The sequence below is a fragment of the Podarcis cretensis genome, assembly GCF_951804945.1.
Source record: "Podarcis cretensis genome assembly, chromosome: 10".
NCBI classification, from domain to species: domain Eukaryota; kingdom Metazoa; phylum Chordata; class Lepidosauria; order Squamata; family Lacertidae; genus Podarcis; species Podarcis cretensis.
Genome location: NC_137179.1, coordinates 1,339,407 through 1,360,123, shown reverse-complemented (window position 1 = coordinate 1,360,123; position 20,717 = coordinate 1,339,407). Strand labels below are relative to the sequence as shown.

General features: G+C 54.6%; 1 protein-coding gene across 1 annotated transcript in view; it reads right to left on the bottom strand.

The window, feature by feature from the left end:
• The window catches only part of PRRT4 (proline rich transmembrane protein 4), a gene marked incomplete at its 5' end in the record, with an annotated part of 28,336 nt that extends 7,900 nt beyond the window's left edge, over window positions 1-20,436 (bottom strand). The window contains 3 exons of the mRNA XM_079992332.1: window positions 985-1,083; window positions 3,472-4,208; window positions 20,195-20,436. Of these exons, the coding sequence (XP_079848458.1) occupies window positions 985-1,083; window positions 3,472-4,208; window positions 20,195-20,436 (1,078 nt within the window). The remainder of the gene's footprint in view (window positions 1-984; window positions 1,084-3,471; window positions 4,209-20,194) is intronic.
• Window positions 20,437-20,717: the final 281 nt, after the last annotated feature.

Genomic DNA, 20,717 nt, shown 5'->3' with positions numbered 1-20,717 from the left:
GGAGCGGTGCACTCCCCTTGCCCCCTTCCTCCACCACTGAGTGGGGCACAGGTTTCCGGGCGGGAGTTAATCCTGGTGAGGGTTTGCCAAGCGTGCCTTCCTCTTAGCACGTTTCTCCCTTGCGTCCTGAATTCGAGTGTCTTCAAAGCCCATGACACCTTTGGTATAAAGGCTGTTCTCCAGTTGGAGCGCTCACAGGCCAGTGTTTCCCAGTTGTCAGTGTTTATACTACATTTTTTAAGATTTGCCTTGAGAGAGTCTTTAAACCTCTTTTGTTGACCACCAGCATTACGCTTTCCATTTTTATGTTTGGAATAGAGTAGTTGCTTTGGAAGACGATCATCAGGCATCCGCACATGACCAGTCCAATGAAGTTGATGCTGAAGAATCATTGCTTCAACACTGGTGATCTTTGCTTCTTCCAGGACACTGGCATTAGTTCGTCTGTCTTCACTGGCATTAGTTCGCCTATGCTCCCAAGTGATGTGTAATTTTTTTCAGAGACATGTCTTGTAGTGATCTGCTCTAAAAGTTCACATCTGTTAAACTATGGAACTCCCTCCAGCAGGAGGCAGCGATGGCCACCAAGCTGGATGGCTTGAAAAGGGGATTAGAAAGATTCTGGCTGTGAGTCAGATTTTGGCTCTGCTCTGCTCTCCACAGCCGGAGGGGGCAGTGCTTCTGAAAACCATTTCAGGAGGGGAGAATTGCTCTCGTGCTCGGATCCTGCTGGTGGGTTTCCCACAGTCAACAATTCATCCACTGTGGGAAGAGGATGCTGGAGTAGGTGGGCCATTGGCCTGATCCAGCAGGCTCTATGTAGGTTCTTAACCCCTGGGCCAGCCCTCGTCCTGCAGCAATCCTGGCCACGGATCGCCAAACTCCTGCGAGCCCCTCCATCCTTTGGAGCCTGGAGCTCAGGTGAGCATCTTGGGACCAACTCTCCCTCCCATCTTCCCTCGCCTGCCTCTCTGACGCTCTCACCTTGCTCTGGGGTTGGGTAGGAGCCCCCAGGTGGCTCCCCGGCGCTGTCTGTGACGTTCCACTCGGGAGGCTCAGGCGGCAGCGTGGATCCAAATAGGCCTGAGGAGAGAAGTGGAGAATTGAGAGGGGCTCGGGGGCACTGCTCCCCTCTCTCTGTCCCGCCACGAGGCCATCAGGCACCTAGACCAATGCCAGACCCTCCCAGGCAGATTAGAAATGAAATAAAAAAATTAAGGTCTTATATATAAAAGATAAATGTTCACAACTGCATATATAAACCCCATGTCTGAAACCCCACAGAAAAAGTCCTGAAACCATTTTGTCCCTCCCAAATTGACCTCAAATATTTCTCTGCAAGGTCGAAGGAAAATGGAAAAGCCTCCCCATTGTCTTTTCCTTCACAAATCCTGTCTTAAGGGCACATTTAAGATATGAATAGGGTGTGAGGCTGTGACCTGGCTCAGGAACTAAGTATTTATTATTACAAAAGACTGGCCAGGCTCCCCAGGGTATCCAATCAAGTGACCATTAAACAGGTAACCTGGCAGACAGGAGGTAAACAAAGCACTCAGATTTCTGTTGTAGACCGCTCTTTCTGTGATGTAGGTATGATGTATGGAGGGGTGGTCTTGGATCCAGGGTGGGCAATTTAAAATGTCTATATAAGGGCAGGCACACCTTTGTTCTGGGTCCTCCCCCTTTCCTGCGTGTGAGGGGAGCACCCTGTTGCAACAGATCAATAAAGATCAGGCTTACGAGCTGCTTTGCTTCTCAGTATTCTCTGGTTGGCCTCTGTTCTTTTCTCCCACCGAGGGAGAACCTACAAAGGACTCTATTCCCCATAAGGGAATAAGGCCAGATTTTTGTTTAATACAGAACTGTGGTGTTTGAAGGGACCCCAAGACTCAACATGGCCAACGGCTGTCGAGGGCTCCTAAGCCAGGATGGCCAAGCTGTGCCCTCCTCAGCTGGAGGCTGCAACGACCAGCTGCTGCAAACCACTGGAAGATGCCAGTCGATATCTGCCCTGCTTTTGTTTCCCTGGGATTTTCCAGGGTTCAGCCTCATTCTGTGCCAACTCAATGGAGGCTGCTTGCTGTCCTGCCAACCTCCCTCTTGGAATGCAGCCAGCCCCCACCTGCCCTGCCCCCTTTGCAGCCAGTCCAGAGGGTGGCACAGCCTGAGGAGGAGGAAGATATAATGGCTTTGCTCTGCTCTGGTGCCCCCTACTGTTGGCCTCCCAGCCTCCCACCCTACCCCTCCCAAGGTGTAACAAAGGAAATCCCCTGGGTTGCAAAAACAGACAAACTCTAAACAATCACAGGGAACACACGGCTAATAAGAATATTAGTAACAAGTATATTTCACAATTTTTAAACAGAAATTTCAATTGAAAGGCTTGTTCGACTCTGTGATATTATTTGACTACTTGTTTTAATTTGGCACATGCAATTGATTGAATTGTACTATTTGTGACTCCATCATAGTTTAGAGGTCCCGGGCCCTAAGGAAGTCAGACTATCCTCCCCAAGAGCCAGGGCCTTCTCAGTGATGGCTCCGACCTGGTGGAATGCTCTGTCCCAGGAGACCAGGGCCCTGCAGGATTTAACCTCCTTCCACAGGGCCTGTAAGACAAAGCTATTCTGCCTGGCTTTCAAATTGAACTTAGCCTGATCTTTTATTCCCCTTCCTTCCCTCCCCCTCCCCTTTTTATGAAGATTCCCTGCTCTGGGACCCCACAGCTAATTCTCCCCTGGTCTCCTCGCTGGCCCAAATAGGACTAATTTAGCCAGCTAGCCCTGGTGATCATCTCATGTTTATTGGATGGATTCCCCCCCTAAATTGATTTTTGAATTCTGAATTTATTGTTATCCAGGTCTTATACTGTATTTTATGCAGTTTTTTTGTTGCATCAATTAAGTGTTTTAAATTTGTTGTTAGCTGCCCTGAGCCCGGTTTTCTGAACCAGGAAGGGCGGTGTATAAATACAATTTTATTATTATTATTATTATTATTATTATTAATCATAGATTTCCTATTTAAAAATTGTGAAATATACTTGCTACTAGTATTCTTACTACCCCTCCCAAGGGGCACCAGCCACCCATAAGAAGAGCCTGCAGGATCAGGCCAAGGGCCCATCTAGTCCAGAGACCTGCTCTCCCAGTGGCTGGCCAGATTTCCCAATGGGGAATCTGCAAATGGGATCCAAGCGGAGCAGAAACTCTCTCCAGCTCTGAGCGACCGAGAGGCAGAGCAGAGCTATTGCAAGCCTCTTTTGCCCCATGAATTTCTCCAACCCTCTTTTAAAGCCTTCCAAATGGGTTGGCCGCCACTGCAGCGGTGAGTTCCATAGTTCAACTCTGGAGGAACTCAGCGAGGAGGTGGAAGATGGGGCGAAGCTAGGAGGAGGCACCTCTTCCTAGTCATGGGCTCCAGCGCCCCCTACTGTTGGCCTCCCTCCCTCCCCTTGCAACAGATACTCACCTGGTCCCCCCAGTTTGCTGGCAATCTCCGAGATCCCGACCCGGAGCCCAGGGAGCAGTGGGTACCGCCTGGCAGTGCCGCCACTGCTGCTGTTGGGTGCCATGCCGCCCTCCTTGCCCAGCCCGGCCGTCAGGTCAATGTCGATCTTGAATTCCAGCTCCTTGCTGTCCTCCCCCACGGGGGCAGCCAAGGCCTTCTCCGTCAGCCTGGGCCAGAGCGCCAGCGGGTGCTGAGGGGTGGGTCCGGAGCCCGGGAGGTCGGGGTTGGCGGGTGCCGGGGGGCCACCCCAAGCCCACCCGCCCGGCCCGGGGGGGAGCTCCTCCGCAGGGATGCTAGCCTGCCACCCGGAGCCCCCCAGGGCCTCTGCCCAGAAGCGACTGGCGCCCGGCACTTGAGAGTGGGTGGGGGCAGCTGGCTGGGTGGGGGGCTTCGTGCTGGCTGGCCCCTCGCCCGCCCGGCCCTTGCCTCGCACCTTGATCTTGAAGTTGAGCCCCAGGTTCAGGGAGAGGCCGGGGGCTTCGCTGTGGGTGGGTAGCAGGGTGGGGGTCACCGGTGGGGGGGTGGGGGACGTGCCGGGGGCCTGGAGCCCATGGCTGGAGTTGTTGTTGCTGAGCCCCGCTGGCTGGCGGGGGCCGGGGGGCATCCCGGAGCCCAGAGGGGGCAGACAGAGGAGGAGCAGGAACCTCCACATTGGCCTCCGTCGCAGGCTCCGTCCGACGGCCTCTGGCAGGTGGAACCTGGAGAACAGAGAGGAGAGAAAGAGGGTCAGCAGGACGGGAAGAGGGAGGGAGGACGTCCAAGGAGGGGGGCGGATCTGGCCAATGGGCCAGGGAGGCTGGCATCACAGCGGGCAGCCACAGACAGAGGTGGAGCAAGGTGGTGGGGTGGGTGTGGCAACGCAATGCACGCCTGGCACCCTCCCCCTCCACAGTGGGCAGCGACCCGGCAGCTCGGATCGGATTCGGACAGCCAGCACTGCGGTGAGAGTGAGTGAGTGAGCCAGGTAGGGGCAGAGAGCTGCGAGTGCGAGCGCGCCCCCCCCAAATGTTGCGCCCGGTGCGGCTGGCCCCCCCTGCGCCCCCCACGCTACGCCACTGGGTGTTCCACAGGGTGGGTGCCACCACCGAGAAGGCCCTCTGCCTGGTTCTCTGTAACTTCACTTCTCACAGTGAGGGAACCGCCAGAAGGCCCTTGGCACTGGACCTCAGTGTCCAGACAGAACGATGGGGGTGGAGACGCTGCTTCAGGTGCTGTGCGGCACTTAACATCTGGGAGAGACACTGTGGCTTTGGCGTGCGCAAGTTTCCTGCTGCCAAAGGGTCCCCCTCAGCGGTAGGGTGGCTGGCAGACTCCTCGCCACAAGGCGCACAATCTCCACAACAAAAAAGCGCTATACAACCCGGGCTGTGCAAAAAAAAAAAAAAAAAAAAAAAAAGGTCAGCAACTCTGGTTCCCCCCAAAATATGAAATAAAGTCAAACCATTTTTGCAGGCAAAAATAAAACAAAAAATTTCAATGTGTATGGGGGTGACAAGAAATTTTCTGCACCGGGTACCACCTGACCTTGCTAGGCCACTGGCCACAGAGGCGGGGTTAGGGGACAGCGACCGCTTTGCCCACTCTAGGCAACAAGTCAAGAGGGCGAAGCAATGATTGCGGGAGGCATCGTCCAGAGCGCTGCCGAAATCTGAAACCCCAAAGTCCAGCACTGGCAACCAGTTCCCTTGTCCCGGGTGCTGAGGCGAGCGGGGGATGTGGGGGAAGGTGCTGCAGGCCTCCGCGGTGATGATTAATTAATTAATTAACTTTGCATACTACCCTCCATCCATAGGCCTCAGGGTGGTTCGTGACATAAAATCATTTATTATTATTATTATTATTAATAATAATAATAATAATAATAATAATAATAGTATTTATACCCCGCCCACCTGGCTGGGTTTCCCCAGCCACTCTGGGCAGCTCCCAACAGAATACAGTAGTACCTCGGGTTAAGTACTAAATTCGTTCCAGAGGTCCGTTCTTAACCTGAAACTGCTTAACCTGAAGCACCACATTAGCTAATGGGGCCTCCTGCTGCCGCTGCGCTGCCGGAGCACGCTTTTTGTTCTCATCCTGAAGCAAAGTGCTTAACCTGAAGCACTATTTCTGGGTAAGCGGAGTCTGTAACCTGAAGCGTATGTACCACTGTACATCGGTACCTAGGTTTATGAACTTAATCCGTTCCAGAAGTCCGTTCTTAAACCGAAACCGTTCTTAAACCGAGGTGCGCTTTCCCTAATGATGTCTCCCGCCACCAGTGCCCTTCCACTATTCGGATTCCATTTGTAGACCAAGGTCTGCAAACTGGGACACTACTTCCGGTTTTGCAGAGCTTGTAAACGGAATCGTTCATAAACAGGACTGTTCTTAAACCGAGGTACCACTGTATTTAAAACACAATAAAACGTCAAACATTAGAAACTTCCCTAAACAGCAAAATTCATAATAGAGATAAAAACAAAAGTCAACTGAGAGTCCCACACACACACCCAGCACATTTAAAAGGGCATCAGATGTCCATCAGCCAGTGGCCTGGGTGGAGATGAAGGTTTTCACCAGGTGCCTAAAGGTGTTTGAGGAAGGCGCCTGGGGAGAGTCGGGAGGGGGAATCTCTCTAGAGCAGGGGTAGGGAAACTAAGGCCTGGGGGCCAGATCCTGCCCAATCGCCTTCTCAATTCAGCCCACGGACAGTCCGGCAATCAGCATGTTTTTACATGAGTAGAATGTGTCCTTTTATTTAAAATCCACCTCTGTGTTATTTGTGGCGCAGAGGAATTCGTTCTATTTTTTTCAAAATATAATCCAGCCCACCACAGGGTCTGAGGGACAGTGGACCAGCCCCCTGCTGAAAAAGTTTTCTGACCCCTGCTCTAGAGCACCACAACTCCCTCTCCCTGACCCTGGAGTCTGGTCTGATCCTTATCACCTCCCCACATGTACCTGCGTTCTCTTTGGCTGTTTCTGTGGGATGATTTGGGGGTTTCCCATGCCCACGCCTGGCCAGCTCCCCCATTTGCCCCCCTGGCTACCCTGGGAGGCCACAGGCAGAGAGAAAAGCAAACCCCCACCTCCGTCCCCCTTCGCCACCAGTCCTTGGGCCAGATAATCCCTAGCAAGCAAAGCAAGTCGAGCCGAATCTGGAAGGAGGTCAGACTTGGCTTGCCTGCAATTAAGGGGAGGGTTGTGGGGAGATAAGAGCAAGCAATAAACAAACAGGGTCATTAGGCGCCCCCAGCTATTGCAGAAAAGGACTCCTTGACCCTCAGTAAACTTATGGAAAATTTCGGGCAGAATTCCCTATGGGGTGGGGCTATGGCTCCCATTTTGGCAACTGCAGCTCTGCCATCACTTGTCACAGATACGCACATGAGGGCAGCAGGAAAAATCCTCCACTTTCGGGGCTTCTCTCCTGGATCAGTGTTTCCAAAACTTGGGTCTCCGCTGCTTTTGGACTGCAATTCCCATCACCCCAGCGCCTGGTCCTGCTAGCTAGAGATGGTGGGAGTTGTAGTCCGAAAAACAGCAGGAGGCTTGGGTTTGGCAAAGCCTGTCCTAGAGGGACACACAGTATCAGACCGCCCCCCCCCCCCCCCCGTGCATTCATTCCTCACAGGCCACAGAATCATAGACGGGACCCCTGGGTGTCATCTAGTCAAACCCCCCTACGATGCTGAGATCACAGCTCATAAATCCCAGACAGCGAGTCAAGAGGTCATCTCCTTTTCAAAGGACCTACATTGGCTCCCAGTATGTTTCCGGGCACAATTCAAAGTGTTGGTGCTGACCTTTAAAACCCTAAATGGCCTCGGTCCAGTAAATCTGAAGGAGCATCTCCACCCACATCAATCAGCCTGGACACTGAGGTCCAACTCCGAGGGCCTTCTGGTGGTTCCCTCCCTGTGAGAAGCAAGGTTACAGGGAACCAGGCAGAGGGCCTTCTCGGTAGTGGCACCCGCCCTGTGGAACACCCTCCCACCAGATGTCAAAGAGAACAACAACTAACAGACTTTTAGAAGACAGCCCTGTTTAGGGAAGCTTTTAATGCTTGATGCATTGTTGTTGTTGTTGTTGTTGTTGTTTAGTCATTTAGTCGTGTCCGCCTCTTCGTGGCCCCATGGACCAGAGCACGCCAGGCCCTCCTGTTTTCCACTGCCTCCCGCAGTTTGGTCAAACTCATGCTGGTAGCTTCAAGAACACTGTCCCACCATCTCGTCCTCTGTCATCCCCTTCTCCTTGTGCCCTCCATCTTTCCCAACATCCGGGTCTTTTCCAGGGAGCCTTCTCTTCTCATGAGGTGGCCAAAGTACTGGAGCCTCAGCTTTGATGCATTACTGTATTTTAATATTTTGTTGGAAGTCACCCAGAATGGCTGGGGAAGCCCAGCCAGATGGGCGGGGTACAAATAATTGTTGTTGTTGTTGTTGTTGTTGTTGTTGTGATGCTCCCCAGAGAGTTGGCCCTGAAACATCTCGCCCTAATTCAATGGGCAAAGTGGTTGGAACTTCCTGGATAGCTCGGTTGGTTGGAGTTTGATGCCAATAACAAGCAAGGTTGCAGTTCATGTGACGCTCTCTTTACGAAGCCGGGTGGTCCTCAACACCCACCTACCCACACCCACCCCTTGCCAACCCCTCCCAGGGAACCCCATCTCTTTGGGAACCCCTGACCTAGGGAATGGTGAGCTCCATTAGTCTAACTCAGAGTAAGGCAGCTTTCTGTTTCCAACAAGCCAGAGTTGTGTCATTTGCTTCTGGGGCAGGTCACACGGCACCCCCACCCCCCATCACCACACAGCCTGGTGACCAAGTTAGAAAGTGGATCCCGCCAGGCGCCCAGCTCCCTCCGAGCTCAGTCGGGGAGAAGCATCCCGTGCAATCGATGTGACAAGAGGGCGAGGAGACGCGGGAGGTGACGGTTTCCGCTCCAGCGTCCCAGTTGGAACAGGGACGTGAGGAGCAGTCCCTCCAGCGAGACAGGATCATGCACGAGCGCACAGCACACGCAGCCAAGAAGAAACTACCCTCCTGCCACTCTTCGGCGAGAGCAGGAGTGTGGCGGGTCGTCACTGTCACCCAGGCTGAGCTGAGCTGGCGGTTGGAGTGCGCTGGGAGGGAAGCAGAAAGACAAGGCAAAGTCACCAAGTCTCGCCCCGTTTTGCACAGGCTGGTCCTCTGAGGCCGGCCAAACTGCCTCGCTTCTCTCCGGAAAACCCAGACCAGTGGTCCATCTAGTTCAGTATTGCCTGCTCAGACTGGCAGCGACTCTCCTGGGTTTCAGGCAAGCACACAACCCCCGCCTTAACTGGAGGAGGAAGAGTGAGCCGCCTGCGTCCAAAGAGGGGCTCTGCCTCTTCCCCAGGGGAACTTGGTGTTTAAAAATCCTGAAAGCCTGAGCAATGGTCCTGAACGCTCCTCAACTATGGACTTATCCCCACTTACCTTCCTTCTGCACAGCCAGAGCTTTAAAATGCTGTGCTCTTTCTTTTCTCTGGAGCCTTCCCTGCAGAAACCTGCTCTTTAAAGTGGAATCGGAACAAATGGCAATCCATGGGCAAACCAAATTGCCATTTATTTATTTTTGTGCTTCTGCTTTAAAGAGCTGGGTTTATGCCAAAAAAGAAAGAGCAAGTGGATACAGAGTTTTAAACCTCTCATTGAAGAAGCCATGCCTTTGGAGGAAACTAGGAAACTTGCTCCCAAAGGTGGCAAGAGGAGGGGGAGGAGGAGAGGGCGATCGATGGCTCCTGGGCACCATGGATCTGCTCTGCCTCCGTGGTCAGAGGCAGTGAGGCTTCTGAGTGCCAGTTGCTGGAAGGCACAAAGAGGTGGACTTAAGGGAGAGCAACCAGTTTGAAACCCCAAGGTCTGCCACTGCCACAGGAGGGAACAGGGTTCTTGGGCTGGAATCCTGCTTGCGGATTTCCAACAAGAACAACAGCAGCACAGCAGCAGCAGCAACAACAATAACAACACCCCGCCCATCTTGCTGGGTTTCCCTAGCCACCCTGGGTGGCTTACAACATATATCTAAACATAATAAAACATCAAACATTAAAAACGTCCCGACACAGGGCTGCCTTCAGATGTCTTCTAAAAGTTATATACAGTGGTACCTCTATTTATAGGGACGCGAGTGGTGCTGTGGGTTAAACCACAGAGCCTAGGACTTGCCGATCAGAAGGTCGACGGTTCGAATCCCCACAACGGGGTGAGCTCCCGTTGCTCGGTCCCTGCTCCTGCCAACCTAGCAGTTCGAAAGCATGTCGAAGTGCAAGTAGATAAATAGGTACCGCTCCAGCGGGAAGGTAAACGGCGTTTCCGTGCGCTGCTCTGGTTCGCAGCTTAGTCCTACTGGCCACATGACCCAGAAGCTGTATGCCAGCTCCCTCGGCCAGTAAAGCGAGATAAGCGCCGCAACCCCAGAGTCGGTCATGACTGGACCTAATGGTCAGGGGTCCCTTTACCTTTACCTTTACCTCTACCTATGGACGTGATCTGTTCCGGGGTGCCATTTGCACCCTGAAAAGTCCGTAAATTGAGTGCCGCTTCTGCACGTGACACAATAGAGCGCTCCTGCGCATGCGCTAAGTGCACAGAACGCTTCTGTACATGTGCGTGTGGCGAAACCCAGAAGTATACACTTCTGGGTTTGCTGTGTTCGCAACCCAAAAATCCGCAACAGGAACCTAACGCAACTAGCGGTATGACTGTAAGTTTTTTATCTCCTTGGCATCTGAAGGGAGGGCGTTCCACAGGGTGAGTGCCACCACCGAGAAGGCCCTCTGCCTGGTTCCCTGTAACTTGGCTTCTCACAGGGAGGGAACCTCCAGAAGGCCCTCAGAGCTGGACCTCAGTTTCCAGACTGAACGACAGGGATGGAGACACTCCTTCAGGAGTTTCTTTTTGGCTGCCATGAGAACAGAATGCTGGACTGGATGGGCCAATGGCCTGATCCAGCAGGCTCTTCTGGGGCTCTTTGGGGTATTCTGCTGCCAGCATCCTTGCCTCTTTGAAGAAGCACGGCAGAGTTCAGCCCTGGGCACTTGTGCCCTGACAAGCTCTCTTTCCGCAGTGTCGCATCAGCGCAGCCATGACGCCCTTCCTGAAACCAGCTCGGCAGGGATGTGAAGAGACAGGGCCGAATGCAGGCTGGCACCTCGGCGGCACCCTTCCCCGAGGGGGCCGGTCGGCCGACAGGTGTAGAAGCAGGACGTCAATCGGGCTGACAGTCCTCTGCCGAGCGCAGCAGTTCCTTGCGGAGCGGGTGGAGGCCTCACGCGGACGGCACAGTCTGGACGTGCCAGTGGTGGGGGCTGGGGAGGAGGGGGACAAGCACTGCAAGGACCCACCCTTCCCAATTGCCGGCACCCATTCTACAGCCCCTGTTTGACGCGCCATCAGCCGGCACCCAGATAGCAACCTGAATGACCCAAAGCTATGGGGGCACACATGGGTGCAAAAGTGGGCGCAGAATGATCAGGGGCCAGTGCTGGATTTGTTGTTGTTTTTTAGTCGTTTAGTCATGTCTGCCTCTTCGTGACCCCCTGGACCAGAGCACGCCAGGCCCTCCTGTCTTCCACTGCCTCCCGCAGTTTCGTCAGACTCATGCTGGTTGCTTTGAGAACACTGTCCCACCATGTTGTCCTCTGTCGTCCCCTTCTCCTTGGGCCCTCCATCTTTCCCAACATCAGGGTCTTTTCCAGGGAGCCTTCTCTTCTCATGCGGTGGCCAAAGTCTTGGAGCCTCAGCTTCAGGATCTGTCCTTCCAGTAAGCACTCAGGGCTGATTTCCTTCAGAATGGAGAGGTTGGATCTTCTTGCAGTCCATGGGACTCTCAAGAGTCTCCTCCAGCACCAGAATTCAAAAGCATCAATTCTTCAGCAATCAGCCTTCTTGATGGTCCAGCTCTCACTTTCATACATCACTACTGGGAAAACCACAGCTTTAACTATACGGACCTTTGTTGGCAAAGCTTTGTCTCTGCTTTTTAAGATGCTGATTTAAGTGCTAGATTTACGTATAAGCTAAACAAGCTCTAGCTTAGGGCCCCACTCTCTTGGGGGCCCCCAAAAAATTTAAAGTGAAAAAACTGGATGTACATTTCCAAAATAGAAGATAAAAAACAAATAAAATAAAACCTACATCCAGCAACCGTGTTTTGTGTTGTGTTGGCTCCTAGGATGTAAGTCATGGGCCTCGCCTGCTAGCCTGCTCCCTAAAATATCACCGGTTTGCTCCTTTCTATACATAGGGTGCCTACATTCTAAATGGACTGGTTGCATGACAACATATGCAAATGGCTTGAGATATGTACAGTGGTATCTTGGGTTACAGACGCTTCAGGTTACAGACACTTCAGGTTACAGACTCCACTAACCCAGAAATAGTACCTCGGGTTAAGAACTTTGCTTCAGGATGAGAACAGAAATCGTGCGGTGGCAGCGTGGCGGCAGCAGGAGGCCCCATTAGCTAAAGTGGTGCTTCAGGTTAAGAACAGTTTCAGGTTAAGAACAGACCTCCAGAACGATTTAAGTTCTTAACCCGAGGTGCCACTGTATGAGGTCCATCAATGACCATATAGCATCTATTCAACACAAAAACCAGTGACAATTTGTTGTGGACAAAGGACAGCTGGACATATCAAGGGCCCCATTACTGTCAGCAGCTGAGGGCCGCATCAAATCCGGCCCTGATCAGGGGCAGTTACTTCCCAAGGAGGGGCCATGGGCCTGATCCAGGAGGCTCATCTCATGTTCTTACGGCCAAAAGCGAGGGGGGGGGGTCTTGCTAGCAGGATTACGCATTGCACCTCATCCGTGGGTGGGTAGTTGGGTACCCAAATGGATGACAGGCGGGTCATAAAGTGTTTTAAACAATGAAGAAATGATCCAATAGCCCTCTAAAGGCTTACTAAACATTTGCACATTTCTTCTCCATGCTTAGAAAACTCGTATTGCGGGGGGTGGGTGGGTGGACTAGATGGCATTTGGGTTTCCTCCCAGCTTGAGGATTCTCTGCTTCTAGGACTGACACATCAACAGGGCCCATTAGAAGCTGGGAGGCGCTGAGAGGCCAAGAGTCCGCCCCCCGGGGGGAGCCAACGCCCCTTTCAGATCTTTGTAGATCTTTGCAGGGCTCCCCTTATCTCTGGCATGCAGAGAAGCCGGGAAGTCAGGATTCTTTGCCTGAGCCCATGACCTATGGCTGACCCGGGAGGAGGGCAGAAAGGCTTCTCCCTGGAGCACCCCAAGTCCCCCGCCAGCCACACCTTTGAGGCACAGAGGGCTGCCAGAATGAGACGGCTTCTTCTTCTTCTTCTTCTTCTTCTTCTTCTTCTTCTTCTTCTTCTTCGATCCATCGTAGCCGAGTAAGATTGTCTTCCATAAACACGGTTTTAACAGTGAGTCCGTAAGTGACTGTGGAGGCCAATTCTGGATCCACACGTCCTTCCACAGTGAGGACATTGGTTTCCGGGCGGGAGTTAATCCTGGTGAGGGTTTGCCAAGCGTGCCTTCCTCTTGGCACGTTTCTCCCTTGCGTCCTGAGTTCGAGTGTCTTCAAAGCCCACGACACCTTTGGTAAAGGCTGTTCTCCAACTGGAGTGCTCGCAGGCCAGTGTTTCCCAGTTGTCGGTGCTTATACTACCTTTTTTAAGATTTGCCTTGAGAGAGTCTTTGAACCTCTTTTGTTGACCACCAGCATTACGCTTTCCATTCTTAAGTTCAGAATAGAGTAGTTGCTTCAGCAGACGATCATCAGGCGTCCGCCCAACATGACCAGTCCAACGAAGTTGATGTTGAAGAATCATTGCTTTGACACTGGTGATCTTTGCTTCTTCCAGGACACTGGCATTAGTTCGTCGTCTTCCCACAAGGGTCCTGAGCTCTGTGAGTATGGCTTTCTCCTGAATGAAGTGCAGAGTGTTTGAGGACCTGGACATTCGCAGGGAAACCAAAATGCTTCTTTACAAAGCTATTGTAGAATAGGACAGCAGGTTTGCCTCCAGTGCAATGCATCACCAGGTTGGCATTGCAGTGGCCCAGCGGCCAGGGCAGGAAAACCCCCTGCTTCCTGGCTCCTGCTCTCCAACGGCTCAGGAACCAGCTGGGGAGCTGATGGTCGGGGTGGCTGGGACACCCTGCGAGCATCTAGCAGGATGCAGCGTCCCATGGGAGCCTAGCCCACGACAGTGGTTTTGCTGGGCTGGGACAGCTCCACACTCCGTGACATTCAGGCCAGCTATACCTGCCCAGGGATGGTCGCAGCTATACAGAAATCAAAAGACGTCAGGAACCAGACAGCCAGGGCTTATCATCACATACCTTTTTGCCCCACTCTTTCCAGACACAAGTCTGCACTTAAAGGCATTTTTGTCTTTGCTCCAGAGCTTTCCCCACAACCCCCCCTCCACTCTTTAGTGCTCAACTGGAGCAAACAGCAATTCAGGGTTTCCACGGACTGATGTTTGCTCCGACTGAGCGCTAAAGAGTGTGTTTTCACGGGGAAAGCTCTGCAGCAAAAAAAGAGGGGATGCTCGGACACAGAGCTTTAAAGTGCAGACCATGCCTGGAAAGAGTGGATGAAAGGGAAGTGTGGCGTAATGGTTAGAGTGTCAGACTAGGACCTGGGAGAGGCCAGGATTCCCCACTCAGCCACAAAGCTTGCTGGGGGGCCTTGAGGGGGCCAGTCACTGCCTCTTTCAACCCAGCCTACCTCACAGGGCTGTTGTGATGATAAAACAGGGAGGCCTATGCAAGCCACGTTGAGCTCTTTAGAGGCAAAAAAATCAGGGAATGAAAATGCATTTGGTCCATCCATATGCGAACTAGGCTTAGAAAGGCCTCTAGCTGGTGGCTGCTTCTGAACAGCTTTGAGCACAGATGCGTTTCTGTGAAATGCGATATATAAATAAATAGGCTGCGACTTGTACATTTTGCACCCAGTTGGGGTCCGTCTGCTGCCTCGAGTACAAACTCCACGTGCCTGGCAGCATCGACGGGGAAGGGTGCCAGCGTGAATGAGGGAACGTCCCCCACTCTGTGAAATAAGCAAGGGTGAGAACAGGGCCGGGTTGAGGTTTGATGAGGCCCTCAGCTCCTGAAGGTCATGGGGCCCTCGATATGTCCAGCTGTCCTTTGTCCACAGCAAATTGTCACAGGTTTTTTTTTGTGTTGAATATATGTTAAAGGTAAAGGTAAAGGTACCCCTGCCCGTACGGGCCAGTCTTGACAGACTCTGGGGTTGTGCGCCCATCTCACTCAAGAGGCCGGGGGCCAGCGCTGTCCGGAGACACTTCTGGGTCACGTGGCCAGCGTGACATCGCTGCTCTGGCCAGAGCCAGAGCCGCACACGGAAACGCCGTTTACCTTCCCGCTGGTAAGCGGTCCCTATTTATCTACTTGCACCCGGAGGTGCTTTCGAACTGCTAGGTTGGCAGGCGCTGGGACCAAGCAGCGGGAGCGCACCCCGCCGCAGGGATTCGAACCGCCGACCTTTCGATCGGCAAGCCCTAGGCGCTGAGGCTTTAACCCACAGCACCACCTGCGTCCCTTGAATATATGTTATAGGTAACTAAAGCCATTTGTACATAAAAAAATACGTATTTTATCAAGGTAATTGTTGAAAAGTCCATGCAGAATGTCAGCACCCTCTATATAGAAAGGAGCATACCAGTGATATTTTAGGGAGCAGGCTAGCAGGCGCGGCCCATGACTTACATACTAGGAGCCCACACAACACAAAACACTGTTGCTGCATGTAGGTTTTATTTTATTTCTTTTTTATCTTCTATTTTGGAAATGTACATCCAGTTTGTTTTTCCTTTAATTTTTTTTGGGGGCCCCAAGAGAGTGGGGCCCTAAGCTATAGCTTCTTTAGCTTATACGTAAATCTGGCACTGGGTGCGAGGCATCTTCCTCCACCTGTTTTGCCAGGAAAACTGGCCTTTCCCCCACGGATGGGCTGCATGCGAGCTGTTCACAAAGGAGACGAGGGAATCCCATCCTGGAGTGAGGCTTGGAATGTGGGAAGCTGGTCTGTACTGAGTCCCTCCAGCCGTACGCGGAGATGTCAGGAGTTGAACCCGGGGCATTCTGCATGCAAGGCAGATGTCCTGCCGCTGAGCAGCAGCCCTTCCCTGGCTGGAGGAGTCCTGGGAGAGGGGGTGCTGAGCCCTGGGACAGAATCACAGACTGGTAGGGCCCCCCTGATTTGTCTGCAGAAGAACCCCAGTTCACTCCCTATCGAAACCAGGCAGGGCTGAGGGAAGCCCCCAGGAGCTGATGGAAGTGTCACCCAGAGCTCAGTGGACCAGTTTGGGAGGTGAGGGCATTGGTTTGTTCTGGTTTTCATTACGTACGTTGCAGTTTCGTTCTGTGAACCTGCCCTGGGTTCTTCGGACGAAAGGTAGAATACAAATTAAATAAAGGTGGTCTGACTCTGTCTGAGGCAGCTGCTTCCTCTGGTCCCATTTCATCGAACCGACCTGGGGCTCGGGAGAAAGGAGTTCCTCACTGCTCTGCAATGGGACACGGGTGGTGCTGTGGTCTAAACCACTGAGCCTCTTGGGCTTGCCAATCAGTTCGAATCCCCGCGACGGGGTGAGCTCCCATTGCTCTGTCCCAGCTCTTGCCAGCCTAGCAGTTCGAAAGCACACCAGTGCAAGTAGATAAATAGGTACCGCTGCGGAAGGAAGGTAAACGGCATTTCCATGCGCTCTGGTTTCCACCACAGTGTTCTGTTGTGCCAGAAGCGGTTTAGTCCTGCAGGCCACATGACCCGGAAAGCTGTCTGTGGAGAAACACTGGCTCCCTTGGCCTGAAAGCGAGATGAGCATCGCAACCCCATAGTCGCCTTTGACTGGACTTAACCTTCCAGGGGTCCTTTACCTTTTTTACCTTTTACCCAGGATGGGCCACCCAGAGGGCAGTCAAATGCCAACACCCGAAGCCCCTCTCTTGCTGGACTAGATGCGGCTGGACCCAGCAGACCCTCCTAATGTTCTTATGACATGCATGCACTCTGCCTGGAGAGCACATGTGAGCTGCCCAGACCCCCCACTGTGCTTGCCGGGGGGGGGGGGGGGACAGGACCCTCTGCTTCTTCGGAGGGGCCAAGCAAGAGGTGAGGGGTTGCAGAGAGGGCGGAAATATGAGAGACAGGAGCAGACCTGCAGAGGCATCTGGCTCTCGGAGCTGGCCTTGGCCCCAGGGACAGCAAGGCTCCTAAATCCCAGGGTAAGCACAGAGACACCCACCCCCCTCTCCCCACCCCACCCAAGCAGCTCGCAGCAAAACAGTCCCAGCCAAACCCTCAACAACAAGCCGCCTGAGTCACAGGGCTGGGTGGGTGGCGAACAACACAGCCCTGACAAGAGGCGGCATGGACAGCTCTGCACACCCACAACCCACAACAGTCACCATGGCAGAAAGTGAGCAGGAGGAGGAGGAGGAGGGTGGCTTTCAAAGAGGATTGTGCAAATTCATGGAGCAGGAGAGATCTCTGGGTGGCTACTAGCTGTTGTGCTCACCTATAGCCAGTGGCGTAGTAGGGTCAGGTGGCACCCGGTGCAGAAAATTTCTTGTCACCCACCCCCCACGTTGAAATCTTTTTGCTGAGCTTTTTTGGGGGGATTCCAGGGTTTGCCAAAGTTGTTCAGCTTTTTGGCCCAGAGTTCCCTCCTCCCCCCCCCGCCTCCTTCACATCCTCTCCCTGCATGCCTCCTCCACCAGCCCGGGAGCGCGGGGCTGTATAAACGAAGGCGGAAGGGGGGGGACGCCGCAGCTCCCCCAGATGGATCGGGGTAGGCGGGAGTCGCGGGCGGGTGACGCGCCGAATGCCAGCCCCCTCGATGACACCTGGGGCAGTCTGCCTCTTACCGCCTCCACCTTGCTCCGCCCCTGCCCATAGCTCAGCTGCTAGGGCATGAAGCTCTTCAGGGTTGTGGGTTCAAGTTCCACATTGGGCAAAAGAGTCCTGCTTTGCAGGGGGGGTTGGACCAGATGACCCTCGCGGTCCCTTCCCGTTCTACGATTCTGGGATGGCTACGCTTTGCTCTCCACAGTCAGAGGCAGCTGTGCTTCTGAATCCCAGTACAGTAGCTGAAAACCGTAGGAGGGGAGAGCTGCTCTTCTGTTTGCTGGTTTCCCACAGGCACCTGTGAGAACAGGATGATGGACTGGGTGAGCCATTGGCCTAATCCAGCAGGATTATCGTTAAGATCTTACGTGGCAAGGCAGGAGCTGGCTCTCACCGAACACACCAGGCAGGGCGTGTGAGGATGGGGGGGACAGAGGACCACCTTAGCCCAGAAGCAGCTTCCTTTCAGCTCCAGGGTCCTGAAGGTATGAAAAGCTGCCCACCTTTCAGATTTGGTTTTGGGCAAATGGCGGTGAAACTCCTCTCCTGAGTAGGGCCAGGAGAAGTCAGAGCACCAAGAGCACTTTGGGGCATGCGCAGAATGCCTTCTGTCCTCAGAGCCTGCCTGGGGGGCCATGCTGGTGATCCCAGCACCCTCTCCCCCATGGCAACCGGGCAGGGCAAGCAAATGCCTCTCCCTGTCCTGGGTGCCCATGGGGAGGGCAGGCAGTGGGCAGGGCTGGTTACCAGTCCCCCTGAAAGAGACCCCAGCCAGCACCCAATGCAAACCATGGCACTTTGCTTTCCTGCCTTGTTTTAGTACCATATGTTATTATCTGCTCACGTGCCCTTTCCCTTCAACCAGTTTAAATTGCAAAGGGGAAATTCACCACCTTCCAGTATGAAGCAGCAGGAGAAAAGCCACATTTGCAGGACTGGGAAGCCTGGGGAAATGAGGGGAAAGATTCCTAAGCAATGAGAGTGTTGCAAAGTCACGGTGCCACCACCGAGAAGGCCCTTCTTTGTCCCTCCAGCCACCCCTTAGAGGGCAGGAGCACCAGAGACAGGATCCTGGTGCAATATGGACAAGCACATGACATGGACCCCAGGGACCCTTTGGGGGGCCCCTCTGGTCTCCCCCTCCTCAGCTGGGGAGGGATTTCAAGGTCAACAAGGAGCAGCCATCCGAGTTGAGCCTGGAAAGAAACTGTGAGCCGCCACACGCAAAGAGACCCAGGCACCAGGTCTGTGCAAATACTGTGGCTTGCATCTGCCCCCAAGCCCTACTCAGAGTATACCCACTGAACTCAAGGGGCATGACTAAGTCCATCCATGTTAATGGCCCTGGCTGTATTCAGGGCTAGCTGCAGATTCTAAATTGCCTGCAAGAGCTTTGAACACCCAGGCAGAAAGATGGCAGGTGGCTTAAATAAGAAGGAAACCAACCCCCAAGTCCCTCTGCCCCAGAGATGGGAGGGAGCTGCCTTCCTTACCTGCAGGCTCAATGGAGAGACCTCCCTGCCATGTGGCTGTCAGATGCGTTTTTTGGCCCCAGTGAATCTTTGCACGTTTTAAATGCCCCTCTCTGGGCTGCTCTGCTACAGCCTCTCCCTCTGCCCTATGTGAGCTTGTGGGTGTGCAAATTGCCCCATGGGAAAGGGTGCCCTGCTCCTCCCGGAGGACAGCTGGTGCCCCCCCTCCCCTACGGCCGATCTGAAGCCCCCTCCGTTCCTCTCCTTCCTCTCTGTCACAGCGTGTCGAAGGAGAACGTGGGAAGAACTTGCCCGGTCCGGCCAAGGGCTCATCTCCTTCAGCCTGCCTGTGGGGGAACCAGCAAGCAGGATCGGGGCCCAAGAGGAGCGAATCTCCCCTCCTGCGGTTTCCAGGCACTGGCATTCAGAAGCGTTGTTGCCTCCGACTGGTGAGGCAGAGTCCGGCCATCCTTAATGCCTCGCAGTAACTTTTAAGACCCAGGCGAGGTGAGAAGGAGACCTCAGAGCCTAAAAGCAACCCACATGCCGGGAAAGGGGGGGGGCTGAGGGCGTCCACACGTGCCCCAAAGAAGGCCAGACCACTGGGCAAGGCGCCTGCGGAACCTCGGTGAGCCAGAGGGCTCTAGTCAGCCAGCCAAGCTGCATGCAAGAGAAGAGCAGCGCCCGCTTCTCAGAACGCAAATAGAGTCATTAGAGGGGAGGGTAAGGCTACTCTGGCCGCCTCGAATCCAGTCAGAATCCAAACTGCCCTTGCACCGTCTCGTCTGAACGTTCGGCACTGCCAGATGAAGGTACGGGAGGGGGAGAGAGCGAGAGGGCCTCTTGGAAAAATAGGCCCCCCAGCACAACACCGCGCGCATCTTCCGCGGAGCGCAGCTGACCCAGAGAGAGAGAGAGCGGGCGCGTAAAAGCCGCGCGCACATCAGCCCCGGCCAGTCCGCCCCGTCGGCTTCCTTGCCCCGCGGACGGTCCCGGGCAGGCGAGCAGGGGGGCGGGCGACGGAGAGCCCTGTCCCCAACCCAGGGCCCCGATCCTGGAAGGCTCCTGCCCTTCAGCAGGAGGAGGGATGAAGGGATGGAGGTGCCCCCCGCTCCCCTCCCGCGAGGGCGCCTGCGGGCAAATCAGCGCCCCCCCCCTTTCTAGCCTGCATTTCAGCAGCAGAGCCGGCCTTTCTCCCCCCCCCCGCCCGCCCCCGGCACAGCCTGCACCCAACTCTGCCCCCCTCCCGCCCCACGGAAGGCGCCTCTGGCTCGCCGCGCAGCCCCGCCACTGCCGCCCGTCGGGGAGCTTTCCGGCCCCGGCCGCTCCTTGCCCCGCGCCGGAGCCGCTCACCTGGACGCGCTCTTGCCGCAGCCGCCTGGCTCGGGCTGGGCTCCTCGGCTGGCGCCGCGCACGACGAGGCGGAGGCGGCGAGAAGCAGCAGCAGCAGCAGCGCCGGCCGCGGCTCCTCCTCTCTGCCGCCCGTCGGAGGGACGCGCGCAGCAGCAGCAGCAGCAGCAGCAGCGCGCCGAGGAGGCAGGCGAGCGCCCGGGCCGCCCCCTCCCTGGCGGAGCCACTCCGGATTCCGTGCGCATCCCCTGGCGCGCGCGCCGGCGCTCATCCCCGCCCTCGCCGCAGCCGCAGGCTCGCTGGGCAGCCCAGTCGTCCGAGGGCGGAGGCCGTTTGGGGGCCCGAGGACCGGGGAGAGGGCTTCGGACTCAAGGAGAAAGGGTGCCCGAGCATGGACAGAGGACCACCAACCTTTGCTACCGCAGAAGACAGAGGGAGGATTCAAGAGGACCAAAACTCACAAAATGGATTTCCGTAGGAAGAAATCCAAGGTTCAACATGAGGTTTTTAAGCAGAGGTTGGGTGG